The 17,664-nt window shown below is 38.7% G+C and overlaps 1 protein-coding gene across 2 annotated transcripts in view; it reads left to right on the top strand.

Annotated features, from left to right (window-relative positions):
• The window catches only part of LOC107379332 (mannosyl-oligosaccharide 1,2-alpha-mannosidase IA), a 316,181-nt gene that overhangs the window by 152,070 nt on the left and 146,447 nt on the right, over positions 1–17,664 (top strand). For both annotated transcript variants that reach the window (XM_054740992.2, XM_015950044.3), the window contains exon 2: positions 2,857–2,953. In XM_054740992.2, coding sequence (XP_054596967.2) covers positions 2,857–2,953 — 97 coding nt within the window. The remainder of the gene's footprint in view (positions 1–2,856; positions 2,954–17,664) is intronic.

The following is a 17,664-nucleotide window of genomic DNA, read 5'->3' on the forward strand; positions in this document are numbered from 1 at the left end:
ATTGATATAGCCTGCTTTGTAGAGGAAACTTTGCTCTGCTGTTGCATAAATTTTTAGAATCAAAGAAATAGCACACTTCATATTTCGTAATACCCATTAATTTTCAGTGTATACTGGTGGGAGATGGAAAGACTTAAAGCTGATTTATCCACAGCTGCAGGAAAACTCAACCCGCTTTGCTCTTGCACTTTGTTAGGAACTACAAAGATGAATAGTAATATTTTTATTCGCATTTTAGGCTGGAAAGTGACATTTTGAAGTTTTGTATTTCATCATAAGCTGCTGCCTCCTAAAGTGATCTCTGTTGCTGCTTAACAGGCAACATTATTTCTAGTCTGTGTTTTACGGAGTACGGGTGTGGGCATTAACTCAAACACACTTTTGATACCCTAGGAGTCAGGCTCCTATAGCAGCATTGTAGCAGCACGGTTATATTGCTTGTTAATCTTTAGTTATAAAAGGAAAAATATGTTTGAGAGAGGAATGTGTAAACAAATAATGGTCAACGTTGGAAATTCAATTTGTATAGAAAGGAAAAACAAAAAGTTGGTCAACTTGCTATGTACTTTGTTTCTCTTTTGTTACTTTTGCCAAAATTTAAAATTTTAAAGTCACATTTTAGCACATAGAATACATTTGTAACGAAACAATCACATTCTGACTCCGAGTCAAAATGCACTTCCCTCTGATTAGTGATGCTCCGATCCGACTGCGTGATTTTCAAAGGATTCGGAATCAGATGGTAAAAAATCTGATTTAACCTTATTAAACAAGAAACATGAATTATTTAATTCATCCTGATAAAGATTTCCAAAAGAAGTAATAATGTCAAAGTTAAAGATTTTATTTCCCACTATCATGATTTTTTCTTTGTTCCACGAAAACAACACCATAACGACTAGGGATGAGCGAGTACACCACTATCTGTATCTGTTCAACCAACTAAATTATCTGTATCTGTATCTGTACTCGGAATGGGCGTGGCATAACCCGGATGTGGGCGTGGTTTAACAGGAAGTGGGTGCGGTTTACATCAATATATTGTTTTAAGTCTGAAATTGATATGGATTGATCAGAAGTTGATATGTGTATTGTTTATTTTGAAAACTATTTACAGAGCAGCCTCAGAATTGAGATTAAATATTTTTGATCACAATAGTAAAGAAACTATTACAGAACAAGTGTTTCAATAAAATAATAACATTAATATTTAAGTGCATGGATTAATACATCTGAACTCATGCAATAGGAACTAGGAAATATGAAATGCTAGAACCAGACACAACTTTATATATATTTTTTAATTTTAATTTGATTAAACAGTTTTTTTTTCTTAACGTTCTTGGCATTTCCCCCCACAAAGTTAAACAAAACAATGTTGATTAAGGTGTGTGTGTGTGAGAGAGATAAAGAGGGAGAGAGAGGGAGTTAAACAAAAATAAAAAACCTTACCGGAGCAGAGTTAGTGACTGACGCAGCACGTCAGATCTGTCTTGTCAAATGCACCATGTAAGTTACGAAAAAAGTTACTTTAAATATTCAACCGAAAAAGAGGCGAGCTGAAGAAAACCTAGGGAAAACTGAAGAAACGTGAGCAACAGTGAAGCAATCACAGCGAGATCCGTTACTGTCTGTGTGTGTGTGGATGAACCGGACGAACTGAGCTCCTGGCCGGCTGCAGTTTTTTATGTAGGGAGGGGCGGGCGTTCAATGTGGCTGGCCAATCACAGAGCGTGAAGACAGTCAGTTACCCAATGAGGATTTTCCTTCAGCACGATTACAGATATTTACGAGTTTTACTCGTTTCATGCTCGTATTCGTCAAAAATGTTTTATCCGTACCGGATACTCGTCTGAAACGAGTATAAGGCTCATCCCTAATAACGACGTATCATTTTACGCTAGGAGGGGAATTCACACACCTTAACATGTAGCTCTTAGCTAGCAGGCTAATATAGTGCTGATGTGTCTCCGCAGGAGAGAGAAAATATCTTTAGTTTGAACGTATTCTTAATCAGACAGTGAAGGCAGAGTAACAGCCTCTTGTAATGGAGTGCATACTTGGCATTATGTTGTGAAAAGATAGAGCTGCAATAAACATTACATGTATGATACGCTACTTCACTGCGGCAACTCGGACAAAAATACGGAGCAAGCTGATACTGAAACATAGTGAAATTGCTGGCAGACAGCAAAACGTCAGGTTTGGCATTCTCCTGGAGCACCGCATGCCTGCTCCATGTTAGAAACGCTCGTCAAACAGGAAGTAAAAAATTTCAAATAAGAGCCACAAGGCTACTTTAAAAATATTCAGATTATTAGCATATTTATTGTCGATGTACTTTCTGAACGTGTGATGTGTTTTGGCAGATGAACTAAGGAAATGACAGAAATACAGAAATAAAGAAATACATAAATAATGAGAATAAAAACTTGAATGTGTTCTCCTTTCTTCTTATTTTAGTGTATAGCTAAGGTATCGTATCGGGCCTCGATATCGGCAGACACTCAAAATCAAATGACTCGGATTAGATTTCTTCACTTTTACCCTTACAGAGAAAGTTTCATTATGCTTTATAAATCACTTTATTTTTTTTTCAATGATTATGTGTTTACAGAGATGTACTTTTTCATCTACTGGCACCAGTCAATCTTTAATTTAAAAGAGTAGCTGCAGCTGAAGGGAAAATGTCAGCCTTTATGTGCTATAATTGTGTGTTTGTCCGTTTTCCAGTCCTGATCAATACCCATCATTCCCTTAGCTTTGAGCTATACCAATTTAATTATGGTTGTGCTTGGAGGTTTGATGCTTTTCCTTCTATCCACTGACGTATGTGTCTGGCCTCTTGTTTTGCAGATGATGAAGTTTGCCTGGGACAACTACAAGCGTTATGCCTGGGGCAAGAATGAGCTGCGTCCATTGACGAAAAACGGCCATATTGGCAACATGTTTGGTGAGTGTCCATGCAAAATACCAGGAAGAGAACTTTTTATGCAGAAATCAATGACGGGCGATGAAAAGAAAAAAAATTGTAAGAAAAAAAAGATCAACATCCTCTCAATGGGACTTGAATGAAGTCATGTATGCTTGTGTTGAAAACAACTATGGTACTGTGCAAAAGGCTCCCAAAGAATCCGGCTTTCTTTAAAAAATTTAAAAGTGATCTTGATCAATATTTCTCCTGGTTTTTTTACGTTGTGTTTGACTTGAGCTGCTTTTGATCACTTTGGCTGCAGATTTGTTGTTTTACATAGAGAAAATCTCTAAACAAACTCTCAAGAGCTGACAGCTTTTTCAAGTTTTATCAGTGAGAATAAAAATCTTCTATTTAAATAACAAAAAGCCAAATCAGCAAGCTCTTCTTTGAGCTGCATTTAGACCAGAACTGATAACTAAAACATCACACATCGATTCTCCTTAGAGTTGTTGGGAATGTTGTATTCCCTGAGACATTTGACATGACATTGCATTAAGTAGCTGCGTTTCCAATCTAGGAGTTTCAGGAATATTTTGGGAGGGGGAATGCGACCGTGAAAATATGATAGCTTGGTCCTCTGAGCCATTGTGTCAAAAAAAAAAAAAAGCATGTTCCCTGGGGGTGACGTGGAAAGCAATTGAGAAACACTGAGGTAAGCATGTCGCACCCAGTGACTGTACCAGGACATTTCTGAATAAATACCCCAGTTCAGGTACTGTACTCTATTGGTCCATAAATTGGCTCGTAAATTGGTCCTTTTGGGCTGGACCGAAGAAAGGGAAACATGCTCATGTTATGAAGGTTCAGTAAAATTACTTGGAAGTTCCTCGGCGACGGTGGCACAGGAGTTAATTGCTCGCCCCATAATTGGAAGGTTGCAGGTTCGAGCCCCACTCAGTCTGTTGCTGTTGTTGTGTCCTTGGGCAAGACACTTAACCCACGTTGCCTGCTGGTGGTGGTCGGATGGACCGGTGGCACCAGTACTCGGCAGCCTCGCCTCTGTCAGTACGCCCCAGGGCAGCTGTGGCTACATGGTAGCTCATCCCCACCAGTGTGTGAATATGTGTGAATGGGTGAATGACTGATTGTGTTGTAAAGGCCCTTGGGGGGTTCCAGGACTTTAGAAGGCGCTATATCAAATACATTTACCATTCCAATAGTGGAAACAGGCCTGATGTTTGCATCAAAATAATGGCACTGGGATAGCCTGGTAAGCCATCCTATATTTGTGAATATATCATCTGGCAATGAGCTGTTGACTGCTCTCGGCCATGGGGCAGGATCTACTGTTGTCTTTCAAATTGGGACAACAAACAATGTGACTTACTCTGTTACGGATATCGGTCAATGGGAAAGTCTGCCATTACATCATGGAAAAAGACAAAACTTGTCCAAATTGTCCACTAAATAGTCTAAAGTTGATCCCAAAGCCATTTGAAATTAGCTGTCTCCATCCTAGTTTTGCTCAGTCACCTGACTGAGAGCACTGCGACTGGCCGACCAAATCAATAGAGAGCTGTTACTGGACCGCTATGTATGTAAGTCAACTGGGCAGTCTGCCGTACACAATGGCCATACATCATGGAAGAAGACGAAATACATAGGGTGCTTCTCAATGCCAAGGAAGTTTGCCTTGATGTGTTGGCCCCGCCCCAGTTGCCTAGGAACATTTTTCCCAACCCTGGTCCTAAGGGACCACTGTCCTGCATGTTTTCCATGTTGCTCTTTCAAACACCAGTGTGTCTCTGCTGCCACACACCTGACTTAAATGAATGAGTGATTAACTGGTATCTGCAGCACTTGATACCCTCCTGAGGAGCCAATATAAATCAGGTGTGCTGAAGCAGATACATGGAAAACATGTAAGACAGTGGTCCCTGAGGACCAAGGAGATATGTCATCAGGAACCACCAAGGCGTGTTCCAATGTTCATGTTGTATTGAGGCATCTGTTTTCCATTTGTTAGCCGTTTAGCTAGCTGAGCAAGGATGGGTGGTGTCTTGTAGCATAGCCTTGGTCAAAAATTTCCCAGAATACACCATGGTTTTTTCAAAAGGATGGTGAATCAAAAGCCGGCAGCTACTTTGGCGGTCAGCTAATTTTAGTGATTGGACTGACATCTGAAATGTTTTATTTATTTATTTTTTTTATATCCAAAGCAGTTATCTATGGTTGGTTAGTTGCTTAGAAGTTGCAGCTTCAGTGGCTAGCAGGTAGTCTCTTGCTTACATATTTAATTTAACAAATATATACACAATTTTAAAAGTGAAAGGCTCGTTATATATTTATGCTGAAACATATAAGTGTAAAATAAAACATCTCCGTCGCGGTCACGTGACGCAATCCTGCTCCATTTAACCGTTTTCTTTGACCAAGGAAGGACAGTGTCCTTGTAGGTAAGGCGCCTGGCCTTGCAAGGTGACGTCTTGCGAGGCCAGGCCCCTTGACATTGAGAAACATCCCTAATTTTTCTAAATAAATGCTCTGTGATTGGCCAACCTCACTGCTGTGGAGGTTCCAATGGAGTGTGGCTAAATGATTTTGCTTTGGCAAATGACGGTCTAGAAACTAGACTAGCACTGGAATACACTATAGTGGAATATTTTTTTTTCTTAAGAGTAATATTGCTAATATATATTAATTTCTCACTACAATTTTAATTGCCTGTCACTCAAAATATTAAAAAATTGTATTTTTAGATATTAACAAAATGATTTTGACACAACCTAACAGATAAAACCACATTTAATTGCTACAAATGTAATTTAATCTGTGGATATACCAGTTTGAATGTTTAATAGATGCTTAAAACTCTAATTAGTAAAAAAAATAAAAAAATAAAGTTTCCAGATGAATGCAAGCTTCTAACCTGCTTGTGTTCCTATCGAGCTCCTGGCACCGAGCCTTGCTCAGACTTCACTCAGCGCAGGAAACTTCACAGAATGCAAAGGAAGTCATCACAGTTTTCACCAGACTAATTGGAGCTAAATCCGGAGGGGTCCTCGGATCTTCATCAGTGGAGCACATCAGGCACTTCTCACTGCTGTGCTTGAGGGCCTTAATAAAAGGTGGATCAGCTCTTAATAAGACCTGGATCTGAGTTATATTCCAAACTTAAACCCTATCTCACTTCCTCTCATCTATGATTCAGATTTATTCAAGATGCTGAGCTATCAGCTGTTTGGGATCCTAGTTTTGTCAGGTTTATTTAAAGAACATTTCTTTAGATTGTATCTGCACTGGTGTGAAATGTGTGTGAAGAGTATATTCTACATAATTTATTAAAGTATAATAGGAACATATTTCAGCTTCATTTTATTATTATACATTTTTTGTGAAAATTATGTTCTTAAGATTAGCTTATTTTCTAAAATAACCACATCCAAATTGACTTGTCTGCAAATTAAAATATTAATTCAACAGAAAAAGTAAAACCACTTAAAAATAGTTTTTCAATATTTTCATGCTGGAAATAAGTCCTCTTGATTTTTGTGTAGAGACACAGGTAAAATTTGATTTAGCTGAGTTTATTTATATAGCACCAAGCACAGGGAAACTATATATTTTATTTTTGTCTTTTCGTTCTAATACTTGTTATTTTGTCTACATGAGCACAATATTTGCTGGCAGTGCCATGCAAGGTGCATTTGCTTTTGAAATTAAGGTGAAATTGTAGACAAGTTTGTAGTTCATATTTCAAATACTTACGCTTCCTAAGACTATTCTCAATAAAACTGTTTACCTCAGTGATATTTGATATGATGTTAAAGGTTCCATATCTTTCTACTTTAAACCTGTGAGAGCAAAAGTAGGCACAGTATATTAGGGATGTAAGAAAATATCGATAAGGCAATATATCGTGGTTGTTTTCCTGCAGTATTATATCAATATTCAAAAGCCATCTATCAAATTTTTGGAAGAATTTACATGCAAACATTTGTGTATTTTCCTTTGGTGCAATTCAAACGCCGACCGCTAGTTGGCATTAGTGTGCAATGGGGTTTGTTTCCATAATTGAAATGTAAAGCCCTTTGTTATGATTCAGATACCTCATGTTAAATATGTTAATCAGTTTGGACTGTTTATTGAATATTCCTACAATAAATTCAGTCTAAAAAAATCGCTAATAACGTTTGACTGAATATATCGCAATGTATCATGATCGTCTCCCCTGTATCCATACGCTACATAGTCGAATATTACCACTGGCACTATTGAAGTGCCATTTATCTTAAATTCAAGCCTGAATCTATACCCGGAAAATAAAGGTTAATTTCAGTGAAACTCTGATCATGCCCGTTCTGATAAAACGTGCCTACAAGAGCGTCTTAAGTGAATCAGTTGCTGTATTGTCCATGGTGAGCGAGTACACCACTGTCTGTTTCTGTTCAACCATCTAAATGATCTGTATCATCTCAGAGTGGGCGTGGCCTAACCCGGAAGTGGGTGTGGTTTACATCAATACATTATTTTAAGTCTGAAATTGATGAGGATTGATCAGAAGTTGCTATGTGTATTGTTTATTTGAAAACTATTTAAAGAGCAGCCTCAGAATTGAGATTAAATGTTTTTGATCACAATAGTAAAGGAACTATTACAGAACACGTTTTTCAGTAAGATCAGAACATTAATATTTAAGTGCATGAATTAATACATAGAGAGAGAGAGAGAGAGAGAGAGAGAGAGAGAGAGAGAGAGAGAGAGAGAGAGAGAGAGAGAGAGAGAGAGAGAGAGAGAGAGAGAGAGAGAGAGAGAGAGAAACCTGACCGGAGCGGAGGCAGTGACCGGCGCAGCATGAGCCGTTTTCAGCTCTGTCTTGTCAAATGCACCACGTACGTTATGAAAAAAGTAACTTTAAATATTAAACTGAGAAAGAGGTGAGCTGAAGAAAACCTAGGGAGTACTGAAGAAACGTGAGCAACAGTGAAGCAAGCACAGAGAGATCCGTTACTGTCTGTGTGTGGATGCATGGGCCGGACTGAGCTCCCGGCTGCAGAGTTTTGTGTGTAGGGAGGGGCGGGCGCTCTATGTAACTGGCCAATCACAGAGCTTGAAGACAGTTACCCAATGAGGATTTTCCTTCAGCACGATTACAGATATTTACGAGTTTTACTCGTTTCATGCTCGTATTCGTCAAAAATTCTTTATCCGTACCGGATACTGGTCTGAAACAACTATCTGGGCTCATCCCACTATCAAATAGAGGCCATTTACCATCCCTACTATGGTGGTCCAGAAGTTAAACTATCTTCCTACCTTCTCAGTTTTTTGCCATGCCCTGATGTGGATTAGAATCCTGGTGGTGTCAGCAATCTTTCATTTAGCCAGCTGAAGCAGATTTCATGTTTTTACATTTTACTTTTATTGATTATTTTCTGCAAAATATTTGGTGTCTCTAAACATCTTTGAATTTGGTCATTTCCAAGCAGCATTTCAATCTTTGCTCACCTCACATGGGCTCACATTAGCTAAAAAAACAAAAACAAAACAAAAAAAAAAACACTGATTATTCCTTATATTTTAAACAGTTTACCAATAAAGGATTGAAAGCATCATTCTGGCAAGTGTAGCTAAAAAAGAAGAAAAAAAAATAACTTGTCACTGGGATGTGAACGTGTGCAAAACCACACGCACGCACGCACGCACGCACGCACGCACGCACGCACGCACACACACACACACACACACACACACACACACACACACACACACACACACACACACACACACACACACACAGACAACCAGAATACCAAGTCTGTTACATAACCCTTGGAGAGGGGAGACTGGTTTCAGACCAGTGACTAGCTTCCGGAGGAGGAGCAGGGCCTGATGTTAAGAGCAGGAAGATGCAGTGATGTAAAACTTGCAGGAATTTCAAAATATAATTCCAAATTTGCAGCCGAAACAGTAAAGTTCATGAATGCAGCCAAAAGAAAATGTTGAAAAACTAACAAACAAAAAATAAATAATGGCAACAATTAAATTTGCCTTCTCCGTTAGCTGTTATTTAGTACCAAATAAATGTTTTAGACTTTTCTGTTAAATGAGATTGTCTCTTTGCTTCATGAAGCCTATGAGGCACATAGACCTTTATCTTATTAGGTGAGTGTTTCTACAGTGTTTACCTTCGAGACTGTATCACAATGAGGTATCAAGGCTTGTGAAGTCATGCATCATTAGGGTGGAATAACAGCCAAGGACACTGATTTAATGGACTGTGCTGTTGTCAATATTAAAACTTGGGGGGTGATGGAGATGATGATGGAGTCAGTTACAGTGATTTGTTTGTTGTTAAAGCTACATTAAGCATCAAGTCATTGCCGGGTTACAGAAAGTCAACTTCAAAACAGACTCTAAGCAGTGAACTGTGATATCAGCTTATTGCTTCTGAAAGCAGGCAGCAGTCACAGTGAAGCTGCTGCCTCAAGATCAGAAAAAAAATTGTTTTCTTAAATAATTTATTTCAGATTCACTCAAATTTAATTCATCTTTGTCACAAGACATAAACCATGCTCCCCATGTAATATAACGCATTTTTGCCTACTATCAGATTTTTGACGCTGACAATCACACCTACCTCTTTACACCAATGCATGATTTGCTTTATGTCTATGAACCTTGCTTTTCTTGGGAAATAGTTTTATTGTCAGTTCTAGTTCTAGTAATATTTTAGTTTTGAAGCACCAACACATTCATAGGGAGGAAAAAAGCTCTTCATTTTAACTTTATTAACCCAAAGGTTAAAACAATAATCCAACAAAGTCTAAAAAAAATGCAACTGTATGTCTTTACTTTCGTGAAGATAATTGGTGTCTTTTGTGTTTTGCAAAAGACAAACAGGAATCTGCTAGTGATGAGTTTTTAAACTGCAGAGCCTAATTAAAGCAAACTAGTTTGCAGACCTCTTATTGTCCCTCCAGATGCCCATTGGGTCTTTAAATTGTGCTTTTTTCTATGCACTATAGGCTGGATCGCGTAGCTGTTTTTTAAAGTTTTGGATGGTTGAATTAACAGACTTGCTCCTGTTTAATGCTTCTCTTTTGATAAGATATGGCTTCTATCACTCAGTTTAGGCCACATTTATGTGTGAAAATCAGGTTGTTATGGTTTCCTCTTTGATGCTTTCTGTATTTGAAGTCAAGTTTCAGATGCCTTTTGTTTTACAAATCTGTTCCTATTTCTGCTATTTTCTCTCCATCTCATTTCAGATCCACTCTTCTCAATTAAATCTGCGTTAGGGTGAAAGGTTTCTCATAATCAACAGACAAAACCTCAACTTCCAGCTGCTAATTGCCATTTTTATCAGTGTGGCACAGCTAAGCAGCACGCTTTAATGCAGATCCAATTGATATGCAAAAAACAAAAGCTGGAATTCAAATAAAAGCTATTTATCTGTGGAAGCACAGCAGAGAAATGGTTTGTTCTCAAGATGTAAGGAGGAGGGAAATAGCATCCTTTAACTGAATTTGGGTAATCCCATAAGAAAATATACTCCCATCTTGTTAGAAGCTGGCATCACTTTCTCTTCTCCTGGTTTGCTGCACACTGTATCATCTGAGTACCACGAGGAATAGTGAAAGGGCATCTTTCTAGTGAGTAAATGTCACATTGTGAGAGGCGGTGCAGGAAGCCAGGTATGAAATTGGATGCTGTGTACTTTAATTTAATCCCATATATGCTGCAAGACTGAACACACGGATAGCGTCATCATCAGATTCTTGTCAATAAACAGAAAGTCATCAGCATGTTCCTCCTGCATGACTCCCATAAAAAGCATGATTTCAACTACAGAGACATTCTACTCCTAATTCCCATCTGTCACAGTTTCTCTTTTACTATAATCTGCCTTTCAGTCCTATTTCTGCCCTGTATTGTTTTCTATTTTTAAAATAATCCCTCTCCTCTTCCTTTTGTCATGAGGCTCAAGTCTGAAAAATATTTTTTTTAGCAGAACCAAAATGGCTTCTTTTAGTATTTTTTTTAGTATTTTTTTGTATTGTGCATGGCAAAATGAAAGTTTTAATTATAGCATTTTAGCAAAGTTGTATCGAAGTTGTCTGCAACAGTGTAAAATGTTGCTAAATTATGTATTTTTCTCCTCCAGAGAACAAACTTTTTGTTTTATTTATAAACCTCTTATCTCGATGTCCTCTGAGGGCAGAAAACTGCACTTGCAACTTCAGAGTGGCAAGGTGCCACCCGTTGGAAAAAATGGAGACACCAGGATCTACCTGGTGCTGCAGGCTGCTTTTAGTACGTGCCCTGCTTGTTTAAGATTGTGAGATGAACTGCTCCTGTAGAAACTAATGAAGGCCGAGGAGACATTTGAGCTGTTAGATTAAGGTGTTAAAAAGACGAACGCACAGTGAGGAGATAAGTTTCAGTTTTGGTTCTACTAAATGGACACAAGGGGGTGCTAAAACAAGCCAAAACTGTCTAGTGTGCCATTCCGTGGAATAAAATAAAGTAAAGTAAAGTAAAGAAGTTCAATTTTCAGCTGATTTATCATCAAATGTCAGCTGGTAGCGCTGCAGCGTTTCCCGTTTGACTTCATTGGATTACTTTGTGTCAGGTTAATGTCAAATCCCCAGAAACAATATGAACAGAAGGATGATCAAGATCTTTATTAGTCCGACTGATGACATTTGCTTTGTCTCCGTCTTCAGGAATAATTTTGGTCAAATGTGGCATTCTGTCTGTGTCACAGAGGACCAGCTGTCACTGCCGGAGCATAACTGTTGCATACAGCAAAAGCTTCAGAAGTTAATTTTATCATCAATATGTTGACCTTTTTGTTTCAGCTGTGACTTTGTTTGATTTTGTCTTTATTGAGGTCAGCACTTGTCATCTCATAATTCATGTGAGGTAAAATCTTTGAAGTTTGGGCGTTATTGTCAGGTTGAACTCAGATGGCATGAATCATGGAGCAAGGCCAATTGGTCAGCGGACGAAATGTCTGGAAGGTTATTGACTTTAAAAGGTGCTGACTAGTTTTACGGAATATTTAAAGGTGCGGAACACTGAAAATTATTCATTTTGATTATAATCGGTCACTCTGGGTTTTTCATGCAGTTTAACATGAAAATACCGTAGTCTCCTGCTCCTACCTCCTGCATTAAAGGAAGTTGTTGTTTTAACATCCAGGAAACAGCAGAGGGCGTTTTGCAAGTTTAAGCTAACTGTTAGCATTAGCAACTCCACCACAAGGCAGAAGCTCCTCCAGTCTTGTGTTATTTGTGAAGATAAAACATCCATGTTATTATGATCATATTTCAGGCTTTAAAATGTTAAATCATTAGACGTCATTAAATAAACATAGCTTCTAATAAAGACTGTGAAGGCATATAATGTCATATTTGTTTGAGCATCATATGACATTCACTTAAATTTGAACTGTAGCTACAACAAAATAAGTGAATATAGGTTAAAGGTGAATCTCGAAGAATTAGAACATGGTGCAAAAGTCTATTTCAGTAATTCAACTTAAACTGAGAGACCATCTAAAGGCTTAGGAACCAGAGGTGTGACCAAGTCGTTCCTTTGCAAGTCACGAGTCTTTCCAATCAAGTCTCGAGTCAAATCCAAGTCAAAGACAACCAAGTCCAAGTTGAGTCCAAAGTCAATGATGTGGAAGTCAATGATGTGGAAGTCCAAGTCAAGTCCAAGTCCTTACATTTGAATTTTCAAGTAATAATCAAGTCATCTGTCCAGCTTCAATCTAATGACAATGATAATAAATAAATTCCAGAAATAAAGCTTCTTAAAGCTTCATTTATTTGCTTAAACAAGTAGAAAGTACAACTGAAACTGATTATAAACAAAGTGCTGCTGCATTCAGCAGTAAATCAACCCCAGAACGAGAATGATTTATGATTTTTGTCCATGTCGTGCCACTTTTGTGCTAAAATATCGAATAAGTCATTATCAAGTCAACAGATGCATGTTGATTCATTGTCATTGGCGTTCAAGTTCGAGTCAAGTCGTAAATCTTTATGGAGTTTATCAAGTCAAGTCAGAAGTCATTAAAATAATGACTCGAGTCTGACTGAAGTCCAAGTCATGTGACTCGAGTCCACACCTCTGTTAGGAACTCTTGGTGTTTAGAATTCATTAGCTGATTAGAATGAGACACTTTGAGCCATTTCGCGATATTTCAATTATCTAAGATTTTGAATTTTGGGGTTTTCATTGAACTTTTAAACCATATTCTAATTTTTGAGTTTCACCTGTTTTAGTCCTGTGGTTCTCAAACCTAGGCTTGGGATCTTATCGTGGGTCACGATGGGGCCTATCTCCAGTGGTCAATGGGCAGTCAGGCGGGGTACACCCTGGACAGTGAGCCAGTCCATCGCAGGGCGACACAGAGACACACAGGACAAACAGTCACACACACACACACACACACACACACACACACACACACACACACACACACACACACACACACACACACACACACACACACACACACACACACCTAAGGACAATTTAGACAGACCAATTAACCTAACAGTCATGTTTTTGGACTGTGGGAGGAAGCCGGAGCACCCGGAGAGAACCCACGCATGCACAGGGAGAACATGCAAACTCCAAGCAGAAAGATCTAACCACTGCACCACTGTGCAGTTCCTGCTGTTATTAATCAATTCAAAATAAAATAATGTAAAACTTAAAATTCCTTGAAAAGTATTTTAAATGGTAATCATTAAAAGGGAATAAAACATTAAATTACAATAATAACAAAAAATAATATCTACAATAACAGGAAGTTACAGTTTTCATATACATAATGTTATTTTGTTCATTTGGGAGCAGCTGTTACATATTTTTTTCATGACATTAAAAACAGACGTCAGGTAATGTGCGCCATAGTAAAATGTAAAATTGGCTTAGGCTGCATTGGCCATTTTAGTTTGTGTCTGACTTTGATGGAAAGCGTGCTACAGAGGCAGTAAACATACCTAATTAAAACACATCAGATAGTTATTTTTGCAGTTGTTGCTCATCTCCTGCTTTTCTTTTCCTTTCTTTGCTGCAGTTTTTTTTATAGCATCAGTAAAAATAAAACACCAACACTGTGTTCTTCAGATGAAGACTGTGTGATGCCAAAACTGTCATTTAATTAAGGTAAAAAATAAATAAATGTCCTACACTGTGTATTAAACAAGAAAAATACAATGGAATGTCAAGCAGCTGCTTCTGAGCCCAGATGATGTTCTAACGTTAAATAAACGTATTAGTAGAAATTAGTCCTTACCCTGTATGATTTGTCACTGGGCATGCTGGCTGGTTACTTCACTTATCAGCAGCAAACCTGGCATCTCAACAGTTGAAAACATTGTTCTATTGTTGCAACTACAAACTACACACACTAGATGTCGCTTTGGTGTTCGTATACCATATTCAGCCATCTGGAAGAGATATAAGTAGTTTTATAAACACACACACACACACACACACACACACACACACACACACACACACACACACACACACACACACACACACACACACACACACACACATTGAGCATGTCTATCCTAGTGCACTAAGTACTTAGTACTAAGCTAAGTGAAGACCTGATATTTATTGACTGGGACATAATTGACACTTTAGCAATAACTGACGATGGTGGCATCATAAATGAACCCCTTTTAAGTTTCTGCCATGATTTCACTAATTGCCAGTTTCTGCATGTCCAGAATACAAACACAGTCCTGCATTTTAAACTGTAAAACAAGGTCAGCAGCTCAGTGAAGATGCCACAACATGCATTTTTAAAATCTAAACGTATTAGTGTGGACATGGCCTGTTAAGACTCGCACTGCCAGACAACTGGAAACAAATCAGGGCAGACAGCTTATTTATGTGATAAAATTTTTATCACCATGCGTTTTATAAGCAAGCTGCCTTCTCTGATCTGAAAATAAAGCTGATTGTGTAGAAATAGCTTTTGGAGTGTCTCCAATTTATTTATTTTGTGTCTTCTTTTGTTACCAGTCTGGGATTGGACTCCCTCAAGTGGGCCCAGTTGTTACATCTGGGGCAGCAGTAGCTCAGGTGGTAGAACGGGTTGCCCCATGATCATGGTCATGGGTTCGATTCCAGCTCCTGCCAGGGCTATTCTGCTGTTGTGTCCTTGGGCAAGACACTTCACCCAACTTGCCTGTGTTGGTGGTCGTCAGAGGGGCAGACGGCGCCAAATGGCAGCCTCGCCTCTGCAAGACCGCCCCAGGGCGGCTGTGGCTACAAGAGTGGTTTACCATCACTGGCAGTGTGTGAATATGAGAGTGTGTGAAAGCGTCTTTGAGTGTCCTAAAAAGCGCTATATAAGTTCAATGCATTATTATTATTATCTGTTGGTTTGTTTCAACTACCTTACCGGACGTTGATGGTACGTGTGTGTCTTCTTTTCACTGGGTCCACCCAAAAGGACAACTTTCAGGGCCGTTTCAGGAGCGCCTGTATTGGGGTATGTACTCGGAAAAGGTCCGGAAGAGTCACTGGGTGGGGTCGTAACAGTGAGAAATTACATCGGCAGACATAACCAAGTGGAATCTGTAGTTTGTTTCTTTCCAACCGAAAACATTCAACACGCTTTTGAAAAGTTTGTGGAAAAAGTGTCGGATGTATTATTTTAGCATGATTCTAACTGGATTTTATCATACTTTCCTCACAAATGTGTCTCTGGTTAGAGAAGAAACACCCAATAAGATATCATAAATTCACAGTCTCATACTTGAAGGTCAAGGAATTTTTTTAGGGCTGCACTGACGAGTTATGGTAACAAGACTGCTTCTAAGTTCATGTTTAAAAAGAATAACGAAAGACGTTTTTCAAACTTTTACACACTGTTTGATGTTTTAGTAAGTAAACATTTAAATTAGTAAAATTTACTATGTCACAGCAGAACAAAAAATTTGTATTAGATTTTTTTTTGCTGTAAATCAAATAAATATTAGGGATGCACCGATGGATCGGCATTTGATCCCAATCAGCCGATAGCGCCCCTATCGGTTTTGATCTGAGTTTTCAAAATAGATCAAAGCTGACCGATCAGACCATTTTAGATTAGGTTACATTTCCTTTATTCCCAGATTATGTAGTTTGTAGCACTCATTAGAATGTTGTAGAAAATTTCTGGCCAATCCATGTGATCGGTATCGGTGATCGGTATCGGTGATCAGCATTCTTTGATATCGGTATCGGTGATCGGCAGCAAAAAACCTGATCGGTGCATCCCTAATAAATATATCACCGAAAAGCCTACTTACGTACACAGACATGATGTCATTGATAATGAAAACAGTTTCATGCTGTCTTATTTCATTGTTTTCATTCATTGTGCTTCATTGCAATGAACGTTTTTTTATATTCTAATGTTTTGAAAGAATGTAAAATAGAAACAAAAGGAGCACATTTCAGAAGAACTTATTTTTTGCCTCTGTTCCAGATGATGCAATAGCTCTTAAAGCTGTTATAACGAATCTGCAAACAAGCTAAACACGGTCATGGATCACCCCACCCCTTGGGTATCTTTTCTTTATCACATTCCCGGAGGAAATGGGAGCGCGGTCAACACCAGTTGCTCATTTCTAGATCCAAACATCATTTGTTGTCCGTGACTTCAAATGGTGTTTTTCTTTTTGGGACTCTGGTAGTTTGTCCTAAAATTGAAGTGGTAGCAGCCAGCTACCACTTCTCTGACAATATTGAGCCACAAATTTCTCACACCGATGGTGTTCTGTTGCTAAATACAAGAGTACGTAATAAATAGAGGACCCAGGGAAGTGCGGCGGTTTGGCCAGACCAACAACTAAATGGTCCAATGGTTGCTTTTGGTCTGAAACGTGTCATTGACAGATGTTTTTAAGCAAATGCAAGAGAACCACTATATATTTATAGCTATACTACGTGTGACCGTTGTTAAGAGAAATAAAAAAAATATTTTAAGCTAATTTGTTTTTTACAAATGCGCTATAAGAGCTTTAATCATGGCGGTCAATTTTATTAGGGTTCTCTTGTGCTTCTGTCACGTTCTCCTTTTTGCTTAGAAGTGAGAAGCCAGCCAGCCTCACAGCCTAAGTGGTGGATTAGAGATGTTCATCCCTCTGTGAACATCGTCATTACCCTCGTGTCTGCTTATGTGGGTCAGCAACTGAAGCACACACGCGCAACACTAAATGTCATGCCAAAAACGGTAGTCCAACAGATGTTCGGGACAATACTTGTGATTGCGTTGGAAAAAAAGGAACATGAGGTGTAACGACTGCCCCTCCCTCACCCCGGAGATTTTTCATCAACAATAGACGTCCCATGGCTGTTAAAGGGATTGGCCACATGCTGGTATGCACAATTGCGACCTGACTCTCATCCCCCTCTGCAACAAATGGAACTGTAAAGACCCTTTTAACGCAAAGGAAAATGGTTTTTAAAATTTTCTGCCTTCATGTTATAATCATTTAATCTTTCCTTTCTTCATTTGTTCCATCGCCCTGCTTCAACCTCTTTATTTTTCCCTTTTGTTCACCTCTTCCCAAGAGGTGCAATTAAAGAGCATAAGGTCACCGGGTTTTACTTAGAGTGCTTCTGGCATGCAAAATGAGCTGTTTTGAACGACACATGCTAAACCCTTCACCTTTTCTTTCATGGCGTGGCTGGGGACCATTTAAAACCAGTAGCGT

The sequence above is a fragment of the Nothobranchius furzeri genome, chromosome 5 (assembly GCF_043380555.1).
Source record: "Nothobranchius furzeri strain GRZ-AD chromosome 5, NfurGRZ-RIMD1, whole genome shotgun sequence".
NCBI lineage: Eukaryota > Metazoa > Chordata > Actinopteri > Cyprinodontiformes > Nothobranchiidae > Nothobranchius > Nothobranchius furzeri.